At 36.8% G+C, this 24,156-nt stretch overlaps 1 protein-coding gene across 5 annotated transcripts in view; it reads right to left on the reverse strand.

Annotated features, from left to right (window-relative positions):
• Positions 1-10,849: 10,849 nt before the first annotated feature.
• The window catches only part of Gli (carboxyl ester lipase-like protein Gli), a 41,509-nt gene continuing 28,202 nt past the window's right edge, over positions 10,850-24,156 (reverse strand). For all 5 annotated transcript variants that reach the window (XM_073968067.1, XM_073968069.1, XM_073968070.1 and 2 more), the window contains exons 4-7: positions 23,352-23,783; positions 16,397-17,616; positions 16,021-16,332; positions 10,850-11,913 (exon numbers count right to left, since the gene is read on the reverse strand). In XM_073968067.1, coding sequence (XP_073824168.1) covers positions 11,181-11,913; positions 16,021-16,332; positions 16,397-17,616; positions 23,352-23,783 — 2,697 coding nt within the window. In that variant the 3' untranslated portion in view covers positions 10,850-11,180. The remainder of the gene's footprint in view (positions 11,914-16,020; positions 16,333-16,396; positions 17,617-23,351; positions 23,784-24,156) is intronic.

Raw genomic sequence — 24,156 nt, forward strand, 5'->3', positions numbered from 1 at the left:
ATAACCAACAACACATAACTTATACGTTTGCACTTTGAATCGTTCACACAATTATGAACTTTTTCCCATGCTGCCTATCATTTTATATGAGAATTTTCCAAACGCATTATTATTCCCATAATGCATTTTATGTTGGTGTAAATTTTAAATGTTTTCTCTTTCTTTCCACATCTTCCATAAATATGCAGTTTTTTATATTTCAAACATGGCGTAAAGCCTCTCTCCCATACGTCGACATTCAGGGATGGAACGTTTGTCGCTAGAGGTAGTACTTTTTAGTACGGGTGGTTACTGACATACATTGCTTTGACAGCTGTTCTATGACAACTGACCAAATGTAAACAAAGACAGACACATTTAAGTCTATTCCTGCTGTGAGCAATTTTATTGTTTTAAAACTCAAAATAAATATATATTATTGCCATTCGGACACTCCAAATCATGGTAAGCCGCACCATCAATGGATTCGTGGTAGAAAACTACACCAGCCGCCACCCCCACACTGATATGTGGAATAATAAATGAAAATATTATTTTGCAGCCAAATGACCATTCACAATAAGGCAGTTTTGGTAAGTAAAAACCAACAACCAAACAAAACAATTATTTTATTTTAGTCAATTATTCTATTTCCAGACAATCAAATAATGTTGCCACGGGGTATTTCTTATTGTTTTGGTTAGCAGACAACCCATAATCTCTTGAAACTCTCAACTTAATTTTTTTTCACCCTTAATGCCTCGAAAAAACCGGCAAAGGGTTTGTTGTGATGGCATGACATATTTTCCTGTTGAGGTTTTGTATGACGGTTTTGGTGAGCCTCCCGCAGCATGTATACTTGAAATTTCATAAAATTAATTACATATCCTAACACCAGAGATTAATGGGGTGTATGTAAACGTTTGTCCCTAACTGTATATTTTCCTATTATATAGATATTGGCTTACTTCCGTATTGTCAGTTGCTTTGTACTCGTGCATGAAACTAGGGGTTCTTAAATCGAGTTCTATACTAGAGTAATTTTATGAAATTTCAGTAGTGGGGAAATCGATTTAAGAACCCCTAGTTTCATGCACGAATACAAAGCAACTGACAATACGGAAGTCGGTCATTGTTGCTATCGCTAGACCTTAGCGATAACTTTATTTTGGTTGCTAACTTACCTGCATATTTCGTTAATTACCAAAAAACAAGTAAAAAAGTGTCAGTCGGCTTTGCCGACAGATATATACCCTCAGCCAATGTGAAGTGAAACTTTCACCTACGGACAGATCAAATGTATTTAAGGTCTCTTCAGAATTTTGTGACCCTTTTTGGATATTTGAACTTGCCGACAAAAATGTGGACTAAGAATTAACTGCACTAAGACCGATATGGCTTATCTTCGAATTTAAACTATGTTTGGACAAATTAACCTTTAACTGTGGAGGTGGGGGTAAATTTTACCCCTTCGATCATATTTTGTTAATTACTTTCAAATGATTTGAGCGATCGGTCTAATTTTCTCTGTATCTTCATATTTCCTTAACATAAGTAGGCAGTAATGTTTTGGTTGTCATATGACTAGCAAGTGAGGAGATATGCCACCACCTCCAAACTAACGTAAGTATCCTATGTAAAAAAATGACCCCACGTCCAATACGACGTATGAATTTCATGGAAAAGTTTTGACCACACGTCAAACTCGGCATATGAATTATAAATTCTGCATTTTCAATTAATCCATTTTCACAGCAAATCAGTGTTCCTATAATAAGGCAATTGCTAGAAGAGGACGATAAGTTCAGCAACGTTGACGGTGATGGTCGATTCCGAATTCAACATAACCAAAGGCTACTTACGTTAAATTATTACTAGGATCTTGGGCAAGGACTCAAAAGCCCCATCCAAAATATATCCCAGACACTCGAAAATATGTTATATATGCTTAGTAGGCATAACAAAAAAACTACACATACCTGTTTCCAATCCAATAAAGGAATGTAAATGGGTTGCATCATACCCATATGTATGTGTACAGTGTACGATCACTATGAATGATAATTCAACTATTTGGTACCCTGCAGATTTTTAAAAAACGTGTGTTTTTGAATGATCTCTGTAGTTTTATTAAATATGTAGGCAAGACTGTCAAAAAATGTAATTTCACGTTTTTAAGTATTGTTATATTATTTATCTCTTCTAAAAATAAAATATGTCTTTTTTGTTGGATTAAAAAAAGGTTTGTGAAATGTAGAGCCTAATTTTCTATATAAACAAAGAGTGTGGTTTGATTTGATATTATTTTATTATTTCCTGACACAATATCATGCAAAAAATGCAAAATATTATAAAAAATAGAAAATATATAAAGAAATATTTAAAAATATGTATAGGGGTAAAATTTACCACCACGTCAAAAAGTACGTCCTACATTTTCACCTCCAAAGTTAAAGGTTAATACGAAGGCCAAATTTTGGACCGAATCGGCAGATATGTTAGAGAATTATCTTGCGCTCCAACACACGGGCTTTTTGCACCTTTCAGGCTATTTTCTCAGGAAGTATGGACTTGCCCCTGATGAAACTTGTACCGTCGTATCGGGGGCAGTCAATATAAGTTGCTACAGCAAAAATCAAAGCGATTCGAGAGCAGGTCCTAAACTGTACTTTTCCGAAATTTTGTGTGGGAGGTACCCGATGGAGTGGACCGATTGGAACCTCATCTAAGTCTGGTATAAATTTCACGATGTGCAAAGTATGGACCAAATCGGTTACTCCCTTCAAGAGTTATCGTGCGCACAAATTTTCCGAACATTTTCGAACTTCTGTGGGGGAGGTACCGGAAGGAATGGACCGATATAACCAATCTTCGAACTTAAACTAAGCTTGGACAAAGTATTACGAATGCCAAATTTTGGACATAATCAGTTGATCCGTTCGAGAGTTATCGTGCGCTCCAGCCAGACAGACAGATGACAGACATTGCTAAATCGACTCCAAATTGTCGGAAACGGATTTCTTCCAAACATACTTGGGGTCTAAAACCATTATTTCGATGAGGCACATTTTGCCCGTATGAAAGTGTATATACCCTCGTTAGCATAAATGCTGAGGGTATAAAAATGGTAAGCATTTTAGTTTCAGAGATTTTTGTCGGAAATCAAAAAACTTTTCACAGTAAGTCCCGATTTACATTAGGCGAGTTTACTTGTGGCAATAGGTCTGTACGATAACCCAAAAGTTTGTACAAATTTGTAAAAACTTTTACAAAATGCTGTTCGATAACAAACTTTTAAAGTAAAAGAGAGGGAATTTGGAGAGAGTTGTGAGAGAATTTTGGAGACTTTTGTTACTGAGAACTTACAAGTTTTTTCAAGCAACATTTTCCTTGTAAGAATTTGCAAGTTTGATCAGCTGATTTAAATTCGAATGTTTTGTGGCGGACTTTGCAATTTTTGGCAACAACATAAACAAACATTTGGTTATTAAAATAATTACAAGATAAAAAAGAGAAGAGATGACTAAATCAATTTTGGAAAACAACTTATTTTGCAGTTTGTAATGATTGTTTTATTTCTAAGGTATCAAATCTCAGCGAAAAGCGGCGCATCCATGGAGTAGGAGGAACACTATTTATTTATGATATGGAAAGAGAATTATTTTTGCAGCAATGGATAATCAAACAATTTTCGTAAACAATCTTCGATTGTTAAATTAAATCATATCCGCCAAACTTCTTGTTTGTCAAATCAGCTGACTTCTAGCAAGTTTTTGCAAATTGTTGTTCGATAACATTCTGCAAACTTTTAGTTTCGAGAGAGTAAAATAAGTGGAGAGAAGTTACTGAAAAATTGCTGAGTACTTGCAAGTACTTTTTACTTGCGAAGTTATCGTACAGACCTAATAAAAAGAATTTATTGTTTGTGTAAAACAAGTGGTCTGTTCCAGAACTGCAAGATTCTCCGCCTATAAGTATTCCTAATGATTTAGATATATCATAATAAAACATAAATCTTAGGAAGATAGATACTTAATAGCTGCAGCCTTGGTCAATTCCTTCCCAACTATAAGTACTTGTGTAAATAATGATAACTTCTACTGACTGCTAAGTCTTCAAAATTTCATTGAAATTGAACATACGTAACAAAAACATGAAATCGACCGAAAATATATATGGGATCTATATTCCTATATGAACCGATCTCGATATAATTTGTCAAATTTATTTTTAGATCAAATCCCGTCTCTCATTCCAAATTTCATTGAAATTGAACATACATAGCGTGTTTTGTGCATAAAATACAGAAAATCAGCCGAAAATATATATGGGAGCTATATTCAAATCTGAACCGGTCTCGATATAATTTGACACTTTTATTTTTGGAACAAATTCCGTCAGACATCCCAAATTTCATTGGACACATATAGAGTGTTGGATGCATCAAATACAGCGTGTTTTGTGCATAAAATACAGAAAATCGGCCGAAAATATATATAGGAGCAACATCCAAATCTGAACCGATTTCGGTATAATTTGGCACATTTATGTCTAGACCAAATCCCGTTTCGCATTCCAAATTTCAGCGAAATTGGACATATATAGCAAGTTTGGTGCATAAAATACAGGAAATCGGCCGAAAATATATACAGGAGCTATATCCAAATCTGAACCGATTTCGATATAATTTGGCACATTTATTTCTAGACCAAGTTTTGCAACACATTCCAAATTTCAGCGAAATTGGACATATATAGCGCGCTTGGTGCCTAAAATACAGGAAATCGGCCGAAAATATATATGGGAGCTATATTCAAATATGAACCGATCTCGATATAATTTAGCACATTTATTTCTAAAACAAAATCCGTCAGACATTCCAAATTTCAGCGAAATTGGACATATATAGCGTGTTGGGTGCATCAAATGTGGAAAATCGGCCGAAAATATATATTGGAGCTATATCCAAATCTGAACCGATTTCGTTATAATTCGGCACATTTATGTCTAGACAAAATTCCGTTACACATTCCAAATTTCAGCGAAATTGGACATATATAGCGTGTTGGGTGCATCAAATGCGGAAAATCGTCCGAAAATATATATTGGAGCAATATCCAAATCTGAACCGATTTCGGTATAATTTGACACATTAATGTCTAGACCAAATCCCGTTACGCATTCCAAATTTCAGCGAAATTGGACATATATAGCGAGTTTGGTGCCTAAAATACAGGAAATCGGCCGAAAATATATATGGGAGCTATATTCAAATATGAACCGATCTCGATATAATTTAGCACATTTATTTCTAGAACAAAATCCGTCAGACACTCCAAATTTCAGCGAAATTGGACATATATAGCGTGTTGGGTGCCGAAAATATATATTGGAGCTATATCCAAATCTGAACCGATTTCGTTATAATTCGGCACATTTATGTCTAGACAAAATTCCGTTACACATTCCAAATTTCAGCGAAATTGGACATATATAGCGTGTTGGGTGCATCAAATGCGGAAAATCGTCCGAAAATATATATTGGAGCAATATCCAAATCTGAACCGATTTCGGTATAATTTGGCACATTTATTTCTAGACCAAGTTCTGTAACACATTCCAAATTTCAGCGAATTTGGACATATATTGCGGGTTTGGTGCATCAAATGCGGAAAATCGGCCGAAGATATATATGGGAGCTATATTCAAATCTGAACCGATCTCGATATAATTTGACACTTTTATTTCTAGAACAAATTCCGTCAGACATTTCAAATTTCAGCGAAATTAGACATATATAGCGTATTTGATGCATCAAATACAGAAAATCGGCCGAAAATATATGTATATAACGGCAATATAAAAATCTGAACGGATTTCGAAATAATTTGGCACATTCATGTCTAGACCAAATTAGGTTACACATTCCAAATTTCAGCGAAATTGGACATATATAGCGTGTTTGGTGCAAAAAATACAGGAAATCGGCCGAAAATATATATGGGTGTTATATCCAAATCTGAACCGATTTCGATATAACTTGGCACATTTATTTCTTGAACAAATTCCGTTACACATTCCAAATTTCAGCGAAATTGGACATATATAGCGTATTTGGTGCATAAAATACAGGAAATCGGCCGAAAATATATTAGTGTGATATATCCAAATCTCAACCGATTTCGATATAATTTAGTACATATATTTTTAGACCAAGTTCCGTCACACAGTCAAAATTTTATTAAAATTGGACATTAATAGCGTGTTTGGTGCATAAAAAAGGAAATCGGATGAAAATATATGTATGTGGGAGCTATATCCAAATCTGAACCGATTTGAATATAATTTGGTAAATTTATTTCTACATCAAATTCCGTCATACTTACAAAACTTAAAAATTTCGGGAAGATCTGTTCAGCAGTTTTTGCGTCTATAAGGCACAAACAAACAAACAAATTTCAATTTTTTATATATAGAAGATACATATAGATTTTAGAAACTGATGCACAGTTTTTCTGTCCTTGAAAAAAATTTGTAGTTGTAGGTATCTACAAATTGGCTTGCTTGCTAGGGATCACTAAGAAACTGCTTGTAAAATGTATCGAACGGAGTGCATTTTTCACGATTCCGTTTGAACTGCATCCGAATGCAATTTAAATGTCAGAAATGGATGTCAATCATTCCCAGCTAAAAAGTCCTCCCAAAATCATGGGTTTCGTAAGGGATTTTTGGTAGACGTAACTCAGTTTATAGTTATTTTATCCCCGCCGGGGATAACAATCTTGGCGCGATGCGGGGGCTTGACGCCACAATCTGCTCATTCAATTTCTTTAGTGTTGAACTGGGGGGTTGTGACTGACCAAAGGTTGTCGAAGACCTACACAATACACTGAAATCCTACAGTGTACTTTTGGGGTGAGTGACATATATTTGGTTACTGATCTCCTACCAAAATAATTCGAGATCCCCTAACACCGGGGTGTTAAGCGACCACGTGCCTATCGGTGTTTAAGGTTTGCAGTCAGGGTACCGACTGTATTATAACGGAGCCTCGTTGATACCTGGGCACCTCAACGAGTAGCAGGCTTAGTTGTCAAGTTCCAATCAAGGAATTGGAGTGCCTTTATCAAGACTCCAGTTGAACTGTATCCAGATGCTGTTAAAATGTGAGGAAAGGATGTCAATCATTGGATCGCATCCGAATGCGGTTAAAATGTAAGGAATGGAGTGCCTCTTTCACGACTCCGTTTGAACTGCATCAAAACATACCGTGAAATAACTAGGCTACATTGCACTACTTCCAATTTATTTTGCTGGGATTACTCGCGTATCTCTATAATTTGTGGCTTTGATCCTTTCCTTACTAGTTTTATTTGTTTTAAATTCAACCAATGAATGCAATGAATATTCAGAACACGAACAATATGATGATAATGTACAGACAACAAGATGATTAAGACAACACATTTGTAATATGATATATGATGATTTATTTATATGTCATGGATACTATAAACAATTAAAACATAAATTAGTCTATGGGAATACATGTAAAAATTGCAAGATGATATATAAGAATAATAATAAACTATATAAAACACATAAACAGAATTTTGTTCTCTAACAAACTAATTCTATGGTATATGTTAACGATACACGTTTGAACACAATTGAACAAATAAACAGACCGAAAACATATACAAATATTGGACGGATTCACTGATATGTGATATAAGAATTCGCATTCATAAATGTACAAAAAAATATTAAAAAATAAACTTATACTAAAGGCGGCATTGTATGACAAAAAAGTAAAAAATAAACAAAAAAGCAGAATAATGTTTTTGTTAATAGATTTTTAATTCCAAAAATTTTATATATGTACACTGTATACCTTGTATATTCAGAATTTTAAATCTAATATAAATTTATTTTAAATTAAATTAAAATACGTACTTAATGAAATTAATTAAAAATGGAATGTTTTGATATGGATTTGAATTCATGGGGTTGTTTTTTAGTTTCTTAAAAATTATTTTAAATTGTTTGAGTGGAGTATTCCCCCATTGGCTCAACTTCATTTATTACCCTCTATTACAGAGAGTAATGTTTTTCAAAACGAACTGACAGTGTTGCAAAATTTTACTGATCGCTACCAATATCATGATTTCATCCCGGCGAAGGGAATTATCAATTGGCTTCTCAGTTTTTGAAATGATGCCTTTTTAGCGAAAAACCGAACTCTTTAAGTGTCTAGTATTCTCATATGAATGAGAATCACACTCACTTTTCGGCTTTTCCAAAGAAACACCAAAATCAAAATATTTTGCAACATGTCAGCACGTATCAACTAAGAATTCTTCGAATTCTGTGAGTTGAAAAGAACACCAACACAGTTGCCTGTGAGGTTGTTATTGGAATTTTGTTTTTTTGTTTTTTAACAAAGCTCCATTCATTCGCCCGTGCCTCGGCTGTTTTTTGTTTGTTTTGTTTATTGTTGAAGTTCAATCTCATTTTCGATTGTTTGAGTGGAGTATTCCCCCATTGGCTCAACTTCATTTATTACCCTCTATTACAGAGAGTAATGTTTTTCAAAACGAACTGACAGTGTTGCAAAATTTTACTGATCGCTACCAATATCATGATTTCATCCCGGCGAAGGGAATTATCAATTGGCTTCTCAGTTTTTGAAATGATGCCTTTTTAGCGAAAAACCGAACTCTTTAAGTGTCTAGTATTCTCATATGAATGAGAATCACACTCACTTTTCGGCTTTTCCAAAGAAACACCAAAATCAAAATATTTTGCAACATGTCAGCACGTATCAACTAAGAATTCTTCGAAAAGCCAATTGATAATTCCCTTCGCCGGGATGAAATCATGATATTGGTAGCGATCAGTAAAATTTTGCAACACTGTCAGTTCGTTTTGAAAAACATTACTCTCTGTAATAGAGGGTAATAAATGAAGTTGAGCCAATGGGGGAATACTCCACTCAAACAATCGAAAATGAGATTGAACTTCAACAATAAACAAAACAAACAAAAAACAGCCGAGGCACGGGCGAATGAATGGAGCTTTGTTAAAAAACAAAAAAACAAAATTCCAATAACAACCTCACAGGCAACTGTGTTGGTGTTCTTTTCAACTCACAGAATTCGAAGAATTCTTAGTTGATACGTGCTGACATGTTGCAAAATATTTTGATTTTGGTGTTTCTTTGGAAAAGCCGAAAAGTGAGTGTGATTCTCATTCATATGAGAATACTAGACACTTAAAGAGTTCGGTTTTTCGCTAAAAAGGCATCATTTCAAAAACTGAGAAGCCAATTGATAATTCCCTTCGCCGGGATGAAATCATGATATTGGTAGCGATCAGTAAAATTTTGCAACACTGTCAGTTCGTTTTGAAAAACATTACTCTCTGTAATAGAGGGTAATAAATGAAGTTGAGCCAATGGGGGAATACTCCACTCAAACAATCGAAAATGAGATTGAACTTCAACAATAAACAAAACAAACAAAAAACAGCCGAGGCACGGGCGAATGAATGGAGCTTTGTTAAAAAACAAAAAAACAAAATTCCAATAACAACCTCACAGGCAACTGTGTTGGTGTTCTTTTCAACTCACAGAATTCGAAGAATTCTTAGTTGATACGTGCTGACATGTTGCAAAATATTTTGATTTTGGTGTTTCTTTGGAAAAGCCGAAAAGTGAGTGTGATTCTCATTCATATGAGAATACTAGACACTTAAAGAGTTCGGTTTTTCGCTAAAAAGGCATCATTTCAAAAACTGAGAAGCCAATTGATAATTCCCTTCGCCGGGATGAAATCATGATATTGGTAGCGATCAGTAAAATTTTGCAACACTGTCAGTTCGTTTTGAAAAACATTACTCTCTGTAATAGAGGGTAATAAATGAAGTTGAGCCAATGGGGGAATACTCCACTCAAACAATCGAAAATGAGATTGAACTTCAACAATAAACAAAACAAACAAAAAACAGCCGAGGCACGGGCGAATGAATGGAGCTTTGTTAAAAAACAAAAAAACAAAATTCCAATAACAACCTCACAGGCAACTGTGTTGGTGTTCTTTTCAACTCACAGAATTCGAAGAATTCTTAGTTGATACGTGCTGACATGTTGCAAAATATTTTGATTTTGGTGTTTCTTTGGAAAAGCCGAAAAGTGAGTGTGATTCTCATTCATATGAGAATACTAGACACTTAAAGAGTTCGGTTTTTCGCTAAAAAGGCATCATTTCAAAAACTGAGAAGCCAATTGATAATTCCCTTCGCCGGGATGAAATCATGATATTGGTAGCGATCAGTAAAATTTTGCAACACTGTCAGTTCGTTTTGAAAAACATTACTCTCTGTAATAGAGGGTAATAAATGAAGTTGAGCCAATGGGGGAATACTCCACTCAAACAATCGAAAATGAGATTGAACTTCAACAATAAACAAAACAATTATTTTAAATATTAGAAAACTATTAGTATAAATGCCTTAGTTTTTAAATGTATGTATATCATAAAAATACAAAAATATATGTACTTATTTTTAATATACACAAATCTTATGACCTTACAGGTCTTGCAAATTGATGTGCATATGTAGGTTTTAAAATTAATTATTAAATATTGTCGTTGCATATCCTTTTTTAATGTACATAACTTTAGATTCTTCTTAGAAATAACTAATAAAGAAATTGGCTGTTCTTGTGTTTGTCATTTTAAATACATAAATAAGAAACAATTGAAAAGGGAACAATTTACGTTACAATAATAAAATAAAAATAATGTTGCAATGTACGTGAAGCAATAAAAGCAATATTGGTATGAATCAGTACACCCTAATAGAGTTCAGTTGGAGGCTGTTTTTTCTTATATTTATTTATATTTTTACATATACAAATCTGTTTATTGTCCAACGATTTTCATTATGAAAATGACATGAATTCCAAACAATTTTTGTTGGTTGAATTGTGAGCATTTAAAGTATCCACCTTCATTTGTTTCTTATAATTACTCAATTTAAATAAAACTTTATTTTGTGAAGATAGCAAAATATAGTTTTACTTAAACATTTAGCTACATATACATATATTCGTATGTATCTCTCTAAATGTAACAGTAACGGAAGAAATATCTCCATTGATACTTTTTCTGTTATTGTAATATTTAGAGAGCGGTTTCTTATACAGATGTTTGAGGTACACCTTCTATAACTTGTGTACGAGATTGGGATTTTGATATACCAACCAAGGGTTGAACACTTATGCCGGAAGATAATGTGGCTGTTGTTGTGGTAGTTGAACGTGCACTTGGCACTGGTGTTGTACTTCGACTACTAGGTAATGGTTTTGATACTGGCTTATAAGCTTGTTCCATGGGAACTGGAACTGATGTTGATGCTGTTTGTTTTGATGGTTGTCTATAAGTTTGTTCCACCATGGGAACAGGTGTAGATGATAAGGGAATTGGTTCACGTTGCAGTAAACGTTTTTCTTCCACAGATTTAGGTTGATTTAACGATGCTACAGCTACGCCATTAGTTATGACCCGTGCTGATGGTGCAACACTAGCTTCACTACGTGCCGGTCGCGAATAAGGTGAAAATGTCCCGCCGCCACCATTACTTTCCTTTAGTGATATTGCGGATTTTAATGAAGATTGACTACCACTTGTTTTTTGTGTGGTTGCCAACGAACTGGGAGATCTTATTGATGTTGTATCGGTCAATGCTTTACTGGCCAGGGTTTTCGATGATGGTGAATCACGATATTCGTAGAGATTATCACGTGATCGCACTACTTGATGATTTGCTGCTAAATTAGTATTATCGACACCGGTAGTTCTAGACTCGTGATCATATTCAGTGCCATCGTGATTGATAAATACATCTTCATCGTAATAACGATCGGATTGCCTAGATGGAGTGGAAATAAAAGGAAAATTATAAAGTAAATTTTAAGAATGTAAAAATTATTGTTATATATGTATAAACGTCGCTTTACCGACAGCAATATAGCCTAAAACTTATATTTGTATATCATCCACCACAATATTTATCTGAGACACTATAAAATATGTAAATATTGTTGATCAGCATAAAATTCTTTGTCGATATAAACAATGTACCTCTATCCGCCCTTCGGTCTACTGAAATCAAGATACAGGTCGCAATATTAAAGATAAAGCGTTAAAATTTGGTACAGACGTTTTGGCCCTCGTAATATTTTGTCCAAGCTTAGATCATGTTCGAAGATGGGCCAAACTTGATCCTCGTAATATTTTGTTAAAACTTAGATCAAGTTCGAAGTTGGACTCCCACGGGTACCACCCCTACCCAACAACACCCGTGTACCGGCCAACGGCTGCCACTTCAGTGTACACATGATTGTATTTGTATCGTTTTTCTGTGTTGGGAGCAGCATATCCCGGAATGCCTGCTACGGATTCTTTTGGTCCGTGCCGGGAAACCCAGGACCAATCTATTTGTGATCAATTTTCACATTCGCATCTTCACACAAATCCAATCTTCGGTGAGATGCAATAGATTTCGGGAGTGGGTGCATCTAAGAGGTTGTTCTGGACTTGTCCATGCGAGGGACTACGACAAGGACTTTGTTGCTGCATGCTACGTGAACACAGCACCGAGTGAGTCATCGTCGTCAGATTACGCAACAGCAGCCGCACACTCAATCAATGTTGTTCCAATCACTGAAAATGCATCATTTTTGCAATTTCACTGCAACGGACAGAGGAAATACTTAGCCGGAAGAATATCATGGTCGCAGCGGCGCAAGAAACCAAGCTCGACAACAACTGCAGCTTACAGCGTTGTGATTGTTACAACATACTGAGGAAGAATTGCACAAGAAGTGGAGGTGGGGATTAGCTTTCTTATTGCACCAGCATGTTCAATACAGACCAATTTCGCTTGAGCCTGGCTCTAATGACACGTACATGGGATGTATGGTATGTAACTGCCGAGGTAGTGTTGCTGAACGTAGACATCCCGATGATAAATAGCTGTACTTCAGGTATAGGCCCAACGGGCTAATCGCTTTTGGAAGGTCATAACCGTCTGGTCATGGGAGACTTTAATGCTCATCATGAGTTATGGGTATATCATAATAGATATAGAGGGGTATAGTGCTGGGCAGATTGATCACTGTACATATTGCGCGGTCAATGAGGACGCCCTTACCAGAATAAGCGCAGAGTTTCACAGTTCGCCAAATTTAACAATCATGTCACCTGGTCTGACAACTGACGTCACACAGCTATCTGCGACAAGCTAATATGTAGGAACCAGGTTATTACGTCCCTAGCCGGCAGCACTAGGGGTGCAGATAAAGAAACTATGTCGGTCCACTCCATCGTGTACCTCCCCCACTAAATTTCAAAATTTCGCAGAAGTGCAGTTAAAGACCTGCTTTCGAATAGTTTTGATTTGGTACAAGTTTTTTTTAGGGGAAAGTCCATACTTCCTGAGAAAAAGGCCCGAAAGCCGAAAAAACATACACAGCTGATAAGCACGACAACTTTGGAACTGGATACTGCGTTGGTCCAAACATAGCATGTCGCAATATTTCTGGAAATCTTAGGCAAATCCATGCTTGCTGACATAATGGCCAAAAAGCTCTGAATTATACGGTGAACAGCTGAAATTACTGCTGGGCGTGACATTTATCGAAAGAATGACTCCCAAAAAGATCCACTTGCAAAATGGACAATGCGGTCCATTTTATCAGGTACCTGACATTTTAAGTTTTAATCCAAGTCCATACTTTTGTCGGTAAGCTCAGAGGTCCAAACAAGAGCTACAAAATATTTAAAGCCCACTAAATACGTATGAGATGCAATAGATGCCAGGAGTGGGTGCATCTAAGGGGTTGCTCTGGACTTGTCCACGTGAGGATTACGACAGGGACTATGTGGGATTACGAAACTCCCTCGTCGTCTGACTACGAAAATTCCCCGCTGTCCCCTCGACAATAACCGCACGCGCAGCCTTTAATACCAGCCGTTGTTGTCCCAATCCCAGAGAATGCATCCTTTTTGCAATTTAATTGCAATGGGCTCCGAGGTAAGATCGAGGAAATAGTAGATTTCATGAGTCGGAAGAACATCAAGGTCGCTGCGGTGCAAGAAACCAAGCTCAACAACAACTGTAGCTTACAACATTGTGATGGTTACAATGTGCTAAGGAAATATCGCACCAGAAGTGGAGGTGGGGGATCAGGAACGCTAAATCATCCAAAACGTTGGGCCCTGATGGAATCTCCATGGTAATGCTGAAGCAGCTGGATGAGCTGGGAGTGGAGTATCTCACTAAAGTTCTCAACTTGTCGCTATCCACCCTCATTGTTTCCGAAGTCTGGAAGCGTACAGGCCGATTTCGCTTTTGTCGCCCGTAGCAAAGACCCTTGAGGCCTTAGTCCTCCCCAGTATCAGAAATAGCCATCAAGTTGCCGATCATCAGCATCGATTCCGTAAGCAGCACAGCTCTGCACGCCATTACCACACATATTTGTCAAGGACTCAACCAGAGACGGCCGTGCGATAGAACAGTGATGGTGGCGCTTGACTTATCAAAAGCCTTTGATACAGTCAGGCACTCCACGCTGTTTGAGGACATTGAGCAGACAACCCTCCGGTCAAGCTTGAAACGTTGGATAGTCAATTATATGTGTGGACGCCAGTCGTACGTAGAATTCAGGAACAAGAAGTCCAAACCCCGTAGAGTGAAACAGGGAGTTCCCAAGGTGGGGTGATATCTCCGGAACTGTTTAACCTCTACCTCTCCTGTATTCCGCCCCCTCCAGACGGCATCGAGATCGTAACGTATGCGGATGATTGCACGATCCTGGCGTCGGGTACCTTTCCTGATGACATCTGCGAGAGACTGAACAACTATTTAACCGATCTTACCACCTTTTTCCTCAATCATCAGCCACTCTGTTCACCACATGGACAGCGCAGTTTGGAAGAGAATTGAATGTCGTGGTCGACGGTAGCAGAATTCCGACCACAAACTGCCCCAATATTTTAGGGGTCACATTCGACACTAGTTTCACGTCGTGCGCGCACGTCACAGCTATCTGCGATAAACTGAAAAGTAGGAACAAGGTCCTCAAGTCCCTATCCGGCAGCACTTGGGGTGCAGATAAAGAAACCTTGTTGACCACATATAACGCAATAGGTCGGTCTGTGGTAAGATTATGTGATACGAATAGGAAAAAGATTCAAACTTGCCAGAATGCCGCCCTGAGAACAGCAAAAGGGTGCCTCCTCAAATCTTCAGTGGACCATCTACATGAGAAGGCAAAGATTCTTCCAGTAAAGCAACACAATGAGATGCTTTCGTTGCAGTACCTGCTTGGATGTTACCGTGTGAGCCATCCCAATCACCATCTTGTGGGTAGGCCCGGTACATACAGGCAGATCAGGAAGGATATCCATGCTCTAGAGGGAGAGATCCAACGATACAGGAGAGAACCCCTAGATCAACAAGCGTATCAAGCAGGTTTAAATGGTATTCAAGACCTTAAGCAGTTATAGTGTGAATAAAGTCCTCGAAATATATCCCCCATCTATCGCAGCTGAGGAGCGTCAGCTGCCACGACAAACTAGAGTAGTTTTGGCTCAACTACGCTCGGGATATTGCAGTCGCCTAAATTCTTATTGGGCGGAAATCGACCGCGCCGTGCCCGTGGCATGGGCCCGCACGACACAAAACAAAACAACCCTACTCATCTAACTCCAGTGGATCTGTGGTTACATCCCATCGAAGCTGCCACTTTCCTGGAACTGGAGATAGCCCCAGAGCCAGATTGAACAAAAGAAGGAACATACAAACATAATAAGAAACACTGTAACAACAACAACTAAATACGTAATATTTACATATATAAAAGGACTTGCTTTTTGGTTGAAGAATTTGTCAACTCTATCCGGAATTTAGGTGAGTAAGATATTTGTAGCCTAATATAACATTGTATAGTTTTTAGCTTGTTTGTTGCCTTACCTTTTGGCATTTCTCCACATTATACAGCATATAAACACTAAAACAATTAGGAAGAAACAAGCCACGGACATACTCCAAAATGCAATTTGGAGTGGTTCCTTTGGTTCCCACCAAAATTCGGTAGTTGGTGGATAAGTAGGTACAAAAACTCCTATAACAGTTGGCAAATACTGAGACCAAAATGCACTCTCCGTTTGACGATAATTTAGCAATATTGAAGAATTATAAGTTGTATTGATGTTCAAATAACGAATTTCTCCCTGATAGGCACGTTCGAAGTGTAATCCCAAGACTTGTTGTGGTGTAGGATTCCTAAAATATAACATAAACAATTTATTATCACAAAAATCAGCAATACATTTGATTGAGAACTTACCCATATCTGGCAAAATTCGAAAATGTTTGCAAGAAGAAATGACTCATATTACGATCATTGTCGGTCCACATATTTCTTTCCAAATGGGCACTTTTTGGAAAGAATTCCACATCCATGAAGGGAGCTCCCGTCAAGAAATAGTGTTCAATTTCATGCGGATATTTTCTCCATTCGGGTAATTTTAAGGCCTCGACAGTTGTGTTCAAAACATACATAAAGACAGGAACTTTTTGTTCCAATAAAACTTTGACCATTTGATCAACGGGTGCCCGATAATAAAAGTCAGATAACATATTTATATATTGATCTCTTATAATGGTACTATTATTTGGATCTGGCCAGTATGTGTACATATATTTAATGGCCTCGTAAACACCATTTGGATTCAATGTATAATTGTAGCGAAAAACATGTTCTCGTATTTTTTGATCAAAAAATTTCTTATCGATTTCAAAATACGGAGCCAAAGATTCATTTTGTGACACGAAAAACGCAGCTTCTTGAGTCGTTACACCTGTCATATATTGTATACCTTTGTTGAATTTTCCTTGGCGTATTAAATTCAGAGGGGTATCTTGCAGGAATCTCCAGTCTTTTTCCCGCCATCCATCATACCAATCATCACCAGGCATAGTGAAATTATGATCCAATACAGGACCCCACGGAAAGGTACCCACATCGGGTGGAAATTCAGCATTACCTAATTCATAGAAACTCCGTCCGGTTCTTAAACAATTCACCAATTTCCAAGAAGATTCTAGGGAACATCCTAACAACTGGCCAAACACTCGACTTGTATTTTGAGCTCGATATTTATCTTGTATTAAAGCCCAATCAGCCAACGCTGAACCAGATTGAGCTATCACACGTTTTACAATATGTCTAGTCTGTGGGGCAACCATTAGTAATCCAGCTGATGCAGCCCCAGCACCGGGTCCAAAAAGAGTTATGGAATCACGATCTCCATTGAAAAATTCAATGTTATCATAAACCCATTTCAGGGCCATGGCTTGATCGAGTATACCATAGTTTCCGGGAGAATTTTCATCACCAGTTGAAAGAAATCCGAGGGCTCCTAAGCGATAATTGAATGTAACAACCACGACGCCATAGAAGGATGCCAATATATGACCTTGAAATAGGTTTGAGGCTCCACGTACAAAGTCGCCGCCATGTATGTGAACCATAACGGGATACTTTTGAGCCACACCAGCGCCAGTCTGAAATTAAAAACCAATTTAAGTTAATAACAGAAGTCAATCTATGAAAGGGAAAAGTTAAAGTAATTTAAATAAGAGAGAGATATCACGTGTATCGGTATATATAAATGCTTATCTTATTCATTCACTTGAATACATATCTATTACATAAGAACTGTCACAAGGAACAATAATTTCTATAATCCCGGCTTTATAGGCGCCCGAGCAGCAACAACTAGTCTTCCGTCTAGCCATTCTTCCAGTACTACAACTAGCATTCCACCTAATTTTCCATCCAGCAGTTCTGCGGCTAGCAGTCCGGCTAGTTTTCCATCCGAGCTAGTAGGCAGGTTAGTTATTCGTCCAGCACTGCGACTAACATTCAGTCCTGTGTTCCATTCTGTAAAACTCATGCTACTGCCCATGCTAGTAATATAGCTAGTTATTCTTCTAGCTGTCCTCCAGTTCAACGGCTAGCATTCCGCCAAGCTTTCCATCCTTTAAAACTACTGCTAAAGTTAATGCTAGTAGAGCGACTAGTATTCTGACTAGTCTTCCAGTTCATTCCAGCCAACAGCATGATGAACAGGCTTTTAATAATTCCATCCGCCTATTCTAAGTAACTGCCATTGCATACTGGTGACTTAGTTATGGCTATATCACACCATACGCTTTTTCACATGTATGACATCAGCTGCTCTGTATATAAGTATACCCAAAGTGACAACATACAAGTGAAAAAGCATATGGTGTGATATAGCCATTACCTAACTTCAGATCATGCAATTCAATTACAATGGTCCTAGAATTAAGTTACTTGAGATCACCAACTCCATGCATGACAATAACATCCTAATTGCTGCACTTCAAGAAACCAAGCTGAACAAAAATTATTCACTCTCGTACTCGAGGAACTATAAAATCATCCGGCGGGAGGGGGATTTCGCATTTATCATTCAGATGCATTTCAGATATATTCTGACATCTCCACCCGTTTCTCTTCATCCCGATCCGTTATCTAGATGTTATGAGCATTTCAATCCATTCCGGAGATGATGAAATTGAAATTGAAATGAATACATTCGGCCCGTTAACAGCATTGGGGTCAGTTATCTCCTGGCCATTTTCGACTTGCTGCAAGGGGATAACAAAATTATTCTTGGCGAATTCAACGCTCATCACGAGATTTTGTTTTCTCAGGTACTGAACGATCCTCGTGGTGTGCTTTTTGAGAACCAAATAAATGAATCTGATTTTGACTCGATCATTAACGATTTCTCTATAAGAATGCCAGATGCTTAAGCTATTCAGTCCATTGGTCCTTTCTATTATATCCTGGCTAACAAAGGTCGCTCCAAATTCAGACCCTATTTCAATCCTGATCGCTGTAGGGAAACCCAGCGAATTTTGTTAAGCCCGACCAATGCACCTTAATGGCATGGTTTCACAAAATTCATTGAGGACACCTGAGTCCATTGCGTTATCATCACGAATATTCAGGCAAATAATTCTTAAAGTGTTTTTTTATTTTTGCCTTATTAAGGCGAAGGTCATTTATAGTGATATTTAATTAATTTTCTTTCGAGTTGAGCTTATTAGACCTATTATATACATTGAAAAATTAAGAGTCTACCGAAGTCCTACACATTCAACCATTACGCTACGTTTCACGGGTGGTTAAGCCGATCTTCAGGCGTATTGAATGTTGTTTTTGTGGCAGACGAAGGCAAAGCTTGGAAACTAGTATATATATCGCACTTCATTAGGTAAATGCATATGCGAAATTATGTCAGTTAATTGAAACTCCAAACTTTTCCTATAGTCCTGCTTGGTAATCCCATTTTTCAATGTTCACAAATACTATGGTAAGTTTTATTCCTACGTCATTAGTAATTGTTCTCCTATATCAGAAGATTTTGATCATCAATTATTGTCTACTAAAGTTTTGACAAGTTGATGGTGGCTCAGACCGCTAAGACGCCGGCAATCTTGATACTCAGTTGTCGGAGACCCAGGTTCGAATCCCAGCCTGGCTCATGCTAAAATTATTTTTTATTTTTGCCTTATTAAGGCGAAGGTCATTTATAGTGATATTTAATTAATTCTCTTTCGAGTTGAGCTTATTAGACCTATTATATACATTGAAAAATTAGGAGTCTACCGAAGTCCCACACATTCAACCATTGCGCTACGTTTCACGGGTGGTTAAGCCTATCTTCAATACGCCTGAAGATCGGTTGAATGTGTGGGACTTCGGTAGACTCCTAATTTTTCAATGTATATAATAGGTCTAATAAGCTCAACTCGAAAGAGAATTACATAATTAAATTCTTAAAGTGGTTAGGCGTTTCATTCCAGCGCACGGTGGTCGAAAGCACTGATCTAGCGGCGCGAAATTCATAACTTGCAAACGAATTGAGATACGTCACTGAAATTTTGCACAAACTCAGCTTGTACCTGTGGGTAATAATGGGCCAAATATGAACAATTTCGGCTATTGTTTTGATATAGCCCCCATATAACGGTACCTTCCGATTTTCGGTATTTTGAGGATTTAAGCCACAATTTAGTAGCAAATTAGCTGTAATTTGGTACTTAGGGTTCCTAGTGGTCACAAGATATTTCCACCAAAAATTATGAACATAGGTCCATGTTTTGATATAGCCCCCATGTGACCGTACCTCCCAATTTAAGGTATTTTGAATATTTTGACCACATTTTTAATTCAACTTGGCTGTAATTTTGCATTCCGTGTTCTCACTGAGTATAAAATCTTCTTGCAAAACATTTTCAATACGGATTTATGTTTCGATGTAGCCCATTTTATGGTACCCCCGATTCGTTGAATTTTACTTGTTATCCCATATTTAATAACATATTTAGCTATAATATGGTATTATAGTGTCTCCGGGGGTAGAACTCCTCCTTGCAAACATTTCTCAAGATAGGTCCATATTTTGATTTAGCTCCCATACAAATGCACAGCTAAATTTGTATGAATTTCATGCAAAATCCATTATTTTAAAAGTGCAGTCATCAAAAGATTTGCAAATATTTGCAGATCGAATGTAATTATTCAGTATCCAAAGAGTCCAATTTCATTCCCCAAAAAATAATCGGACCTAAGTTCGACCAAGTTTACAAGATGCACTCTATGGAACAAGCGCGTACAACCCATAAAAACACTAAAAAATTGAATTTTTTTAAAATTTATTGCTATATAACTATGTACCTCCAGACCCCAAACTAATTTTTATACTCTTTACCACAATGTGGAAAAGGGTATTATAAGTTTGTTTTGGTAAAAATTCATGTAACACCGCGAAATTTTCGTCGGAGACCCCCAATGTGGTATACCAATCTTCATATCTCGACGAGATAAAGCGATTTTGAAATGTGTGTCCGTCCGTCCGTCTGTCCATTATAAATTGTAAACACCCTCCAGGCCGCAATTATGGACCGATCGTCACGAAATTTTGTATGGAGGTCGGGTTCAGATCAGAATAGATCCCTATTCTTATTGGTGAAGATCGTTAAATATTTAACGGGTGAAATGGACCAAAAACATAATATTTATCCAATTTTCTAGCGGCTCTGTAAGTCTCAATAATAGTCCGATCAACGCGTAATTTTAAATAAGGTAAGACTATATCACAAAGGAGAAGCTTGCAATTTGAGATGGTGATCGGATAATATTTAGAGGGTTAAATGGACCAAAACTTTTGTGTGAAAATTGTGAAAATTTTAATATACAGCTTATATCTTAATTCCTGGAAGTGACATTCCGGACAAGTGAGATATACTTGAAAGTGGAACGCTTGATCTTTCAATTGATGCTAATTATGTTGGTGTGCATGATCAGATAACAGAGTTACATCCTAATATATTCCGTTATTTGTTTGTAGTGTAATAATAAACTCGCTAGAAGTCGCAATTATACATCAATAGTCACGAAATTTTGCACCGGGTAAGAGTATAGGTCGAAAAAGATGCCTACAATTTTGAATGATGATCTGATATTCCTTAGCGGGTGAAATGGACCATTACTTTTGTATGAAAAATATAAAAATTATATTTTTGGTCGATATTTTCATTCCTTGAGGACATATATCGGCAAATTAGCCTACATATGGAAAGAAACTACTGACCTTTCCTCTGATGTAAATTGCAATAAAGTGTTTGCTAGATAACGGGCCTACTGCATAATATATAATGGGTTCTGTGTAGAGAACCACATTTTTATCCCATGCTACATATTGTCTCTCTAAAAGTTTATGTAACACCACGAAATATTCGTCCAGACCCCTTATTTGGTATGCCAAAATTCATATCTCGACGAGATAAAGCGATTTAGCGATGTGTGTCCGTCCATTAAAAATTGCAAACAAGCTTAAGGCCGCAATTATGGACCGATTGTAACGAATTTTTTAAGGAGGTTGGGTTCGGGCCAGAATAGAAATGATTAGCTTTTGGTGATGATCGTGAAATGTTCAGGAGATGAAATGGACCAAAAACAAAATTTTAATCAATTTTGTAGCGGCTCTGTAGGTCAAAATAATAACCCCCAAAATTTTAAACAAAGTTTGAGTTTATGATGAAGAAGAAGCGTACAAACCAACGTGTAGATCAGATAATACTTAGCGGGTTAAATGGACTGAAACTTTTGTGTGAAATTGGTAAAAATTTCAATAACGTAGCGGTTAAACAACGGAAGTAGTAGTACTACATAAGTGGGTTTCATTACATTTTAGTTTGTGTGAACTAAATCGTCCTTTCCTGCAATAAAAATGTATTTGTCATGCTAGATAACTTTTTGGTTTTGGTCATAACATCTCTGATATTTGATAATTAAATTTTCACAATCATATAAAAGAAGTTCCGTGGAGAGCGATTGTCCAGGGATAGTGGTATAGGGTATCCCTAGTCGGCTCCGTCCGACTATAGACTTTTCTTACTTGTTTCATTAATAAGTTTGTTTTTTAGTGTTTGTTTAAAAAATAAACACATTTTTAGCACAAAAGGCCTGGGTACATAAGCTGCTTTGCCTGGTTGCCTTGCTTTCCTGATTCATATTTGACATAATAAAAATAAAAGAATAAAGGAGGCCGAGCAAATTTCGAACTGGGTTGTCCTTTTCTTTATTATTTCTTATTTATTCTTTTTTAAGCAAGGTAAGCAGGCAAGGCAGCTTATGTACTCAGCCCTAAAGGTTTTCATAGTTCGATTTTTTAATTCACGAGCAAATACTCGATCGAATCGAATGTCGTAATTAGGCCCCTGGTTTTTTTCTACCATGATATAATATGAAAAACAAGTAAAAATTTTAAGTTCGGTTGCACCGAAAATGTAGTTAAAAGCTTCAAAATACCTGAAATCGGGTGGTACCGCTACATGGGGGCTATAGGAAAAACTAGACCCATATTGATGATTTTTTGGCTAAAGTATTTTTTACTTATTTTTAGCATATACTGAAAAAAATCAGATTGAACCGACGATTATAAATACACTTATGTAATTTTTGTGCGCTGATTTGAAATATTTCACATCTAAGCCGATAGCCTTTGTTGCTAGTGCTTTGTAATTATAATTTGTTATTATAATAAACATCTAAATAAATAAAATAAAATTTTCATATCTTTTTTACTTGCACCATTATCGTATCCAAATATTCTAACTCGCAGCATCTTTCTTACTATCTTACTCGTATTTTACACTTGACATGCGTAACAATATTAAAATAGTTTTTTTGTACTTACCCTCGGTGAATAAATATTCAGATATAAGCAATCCTCATCCATATCCATAACACCTTTGGTAGCACCAGTATAAAGAACTGGTTGTGGACACGCTGGACCAAAGTCGACGGCTTGCAACAATTGGAAACCTCTATGTAATCTGGGCGGTTTAAAACGTCCTTCAAATGTTGGTGGCATGGCATAGGGAATACCCAGAAATACTGAACACTCTCCCATGCTGCGATCAACAGTCGAATGATATGGGCGATAAAATGATTTTGGATCTGGATTATCGTACATGTACACCTTGAATCCCTGAACTTGGCCATAATTTGTGGTGACAAAAACATCGCGCTCCAATGTTAAAGAATCACGTCGTTGTTTACCTTGTAAATCTTCACGCCAACCAGCTAAAATACCAGGAAATGGTATTTGCCCTTCCTTGGGATTATTCTGAAAGTAATGAAACGAATGAATAAAATAAACAAAAAAAATAAAAAAGAAAAATGAAAGTACATAACTGAATTTTTTCTAATAGTAAAGAGAATAATCTGTTGTTAATTAGTGTGTTCCCATCCCAATACGATTTGTGAACATGACTTGTACATGTTGCATTCTAGATAGTGCAAGTTAGATATGGTTGTGCTGTGCACCCATATGTGTAATCTGACAGACTCCAACATTAATAGATAGATGAACTTCTTTGTATTCAATGATGACATGTTTGATTAGCTGCTAATGGACATTTACGACTAATGCATTTAGCCGTTTATGGTCACATGCGTTACAAAATCAATTAATGTATCAAACATTGGATACACTTCTC

The sequence above is a fragment of the Musca autumnalis genome, unplaced genomic scaffold (assembly GCF_047663935.1).
Source record: "Musca autumnalis isolate F117 unplaced genomic scaffold, ASM4766393v1 scaffold_2, whole genome shotgun sequence".
Taxonomy (NCBI): Eukaryota; Metazoa; Arthropoda; class Insecta; order Diptera; family Muscidae; genus Musca; species Musca autumnalis.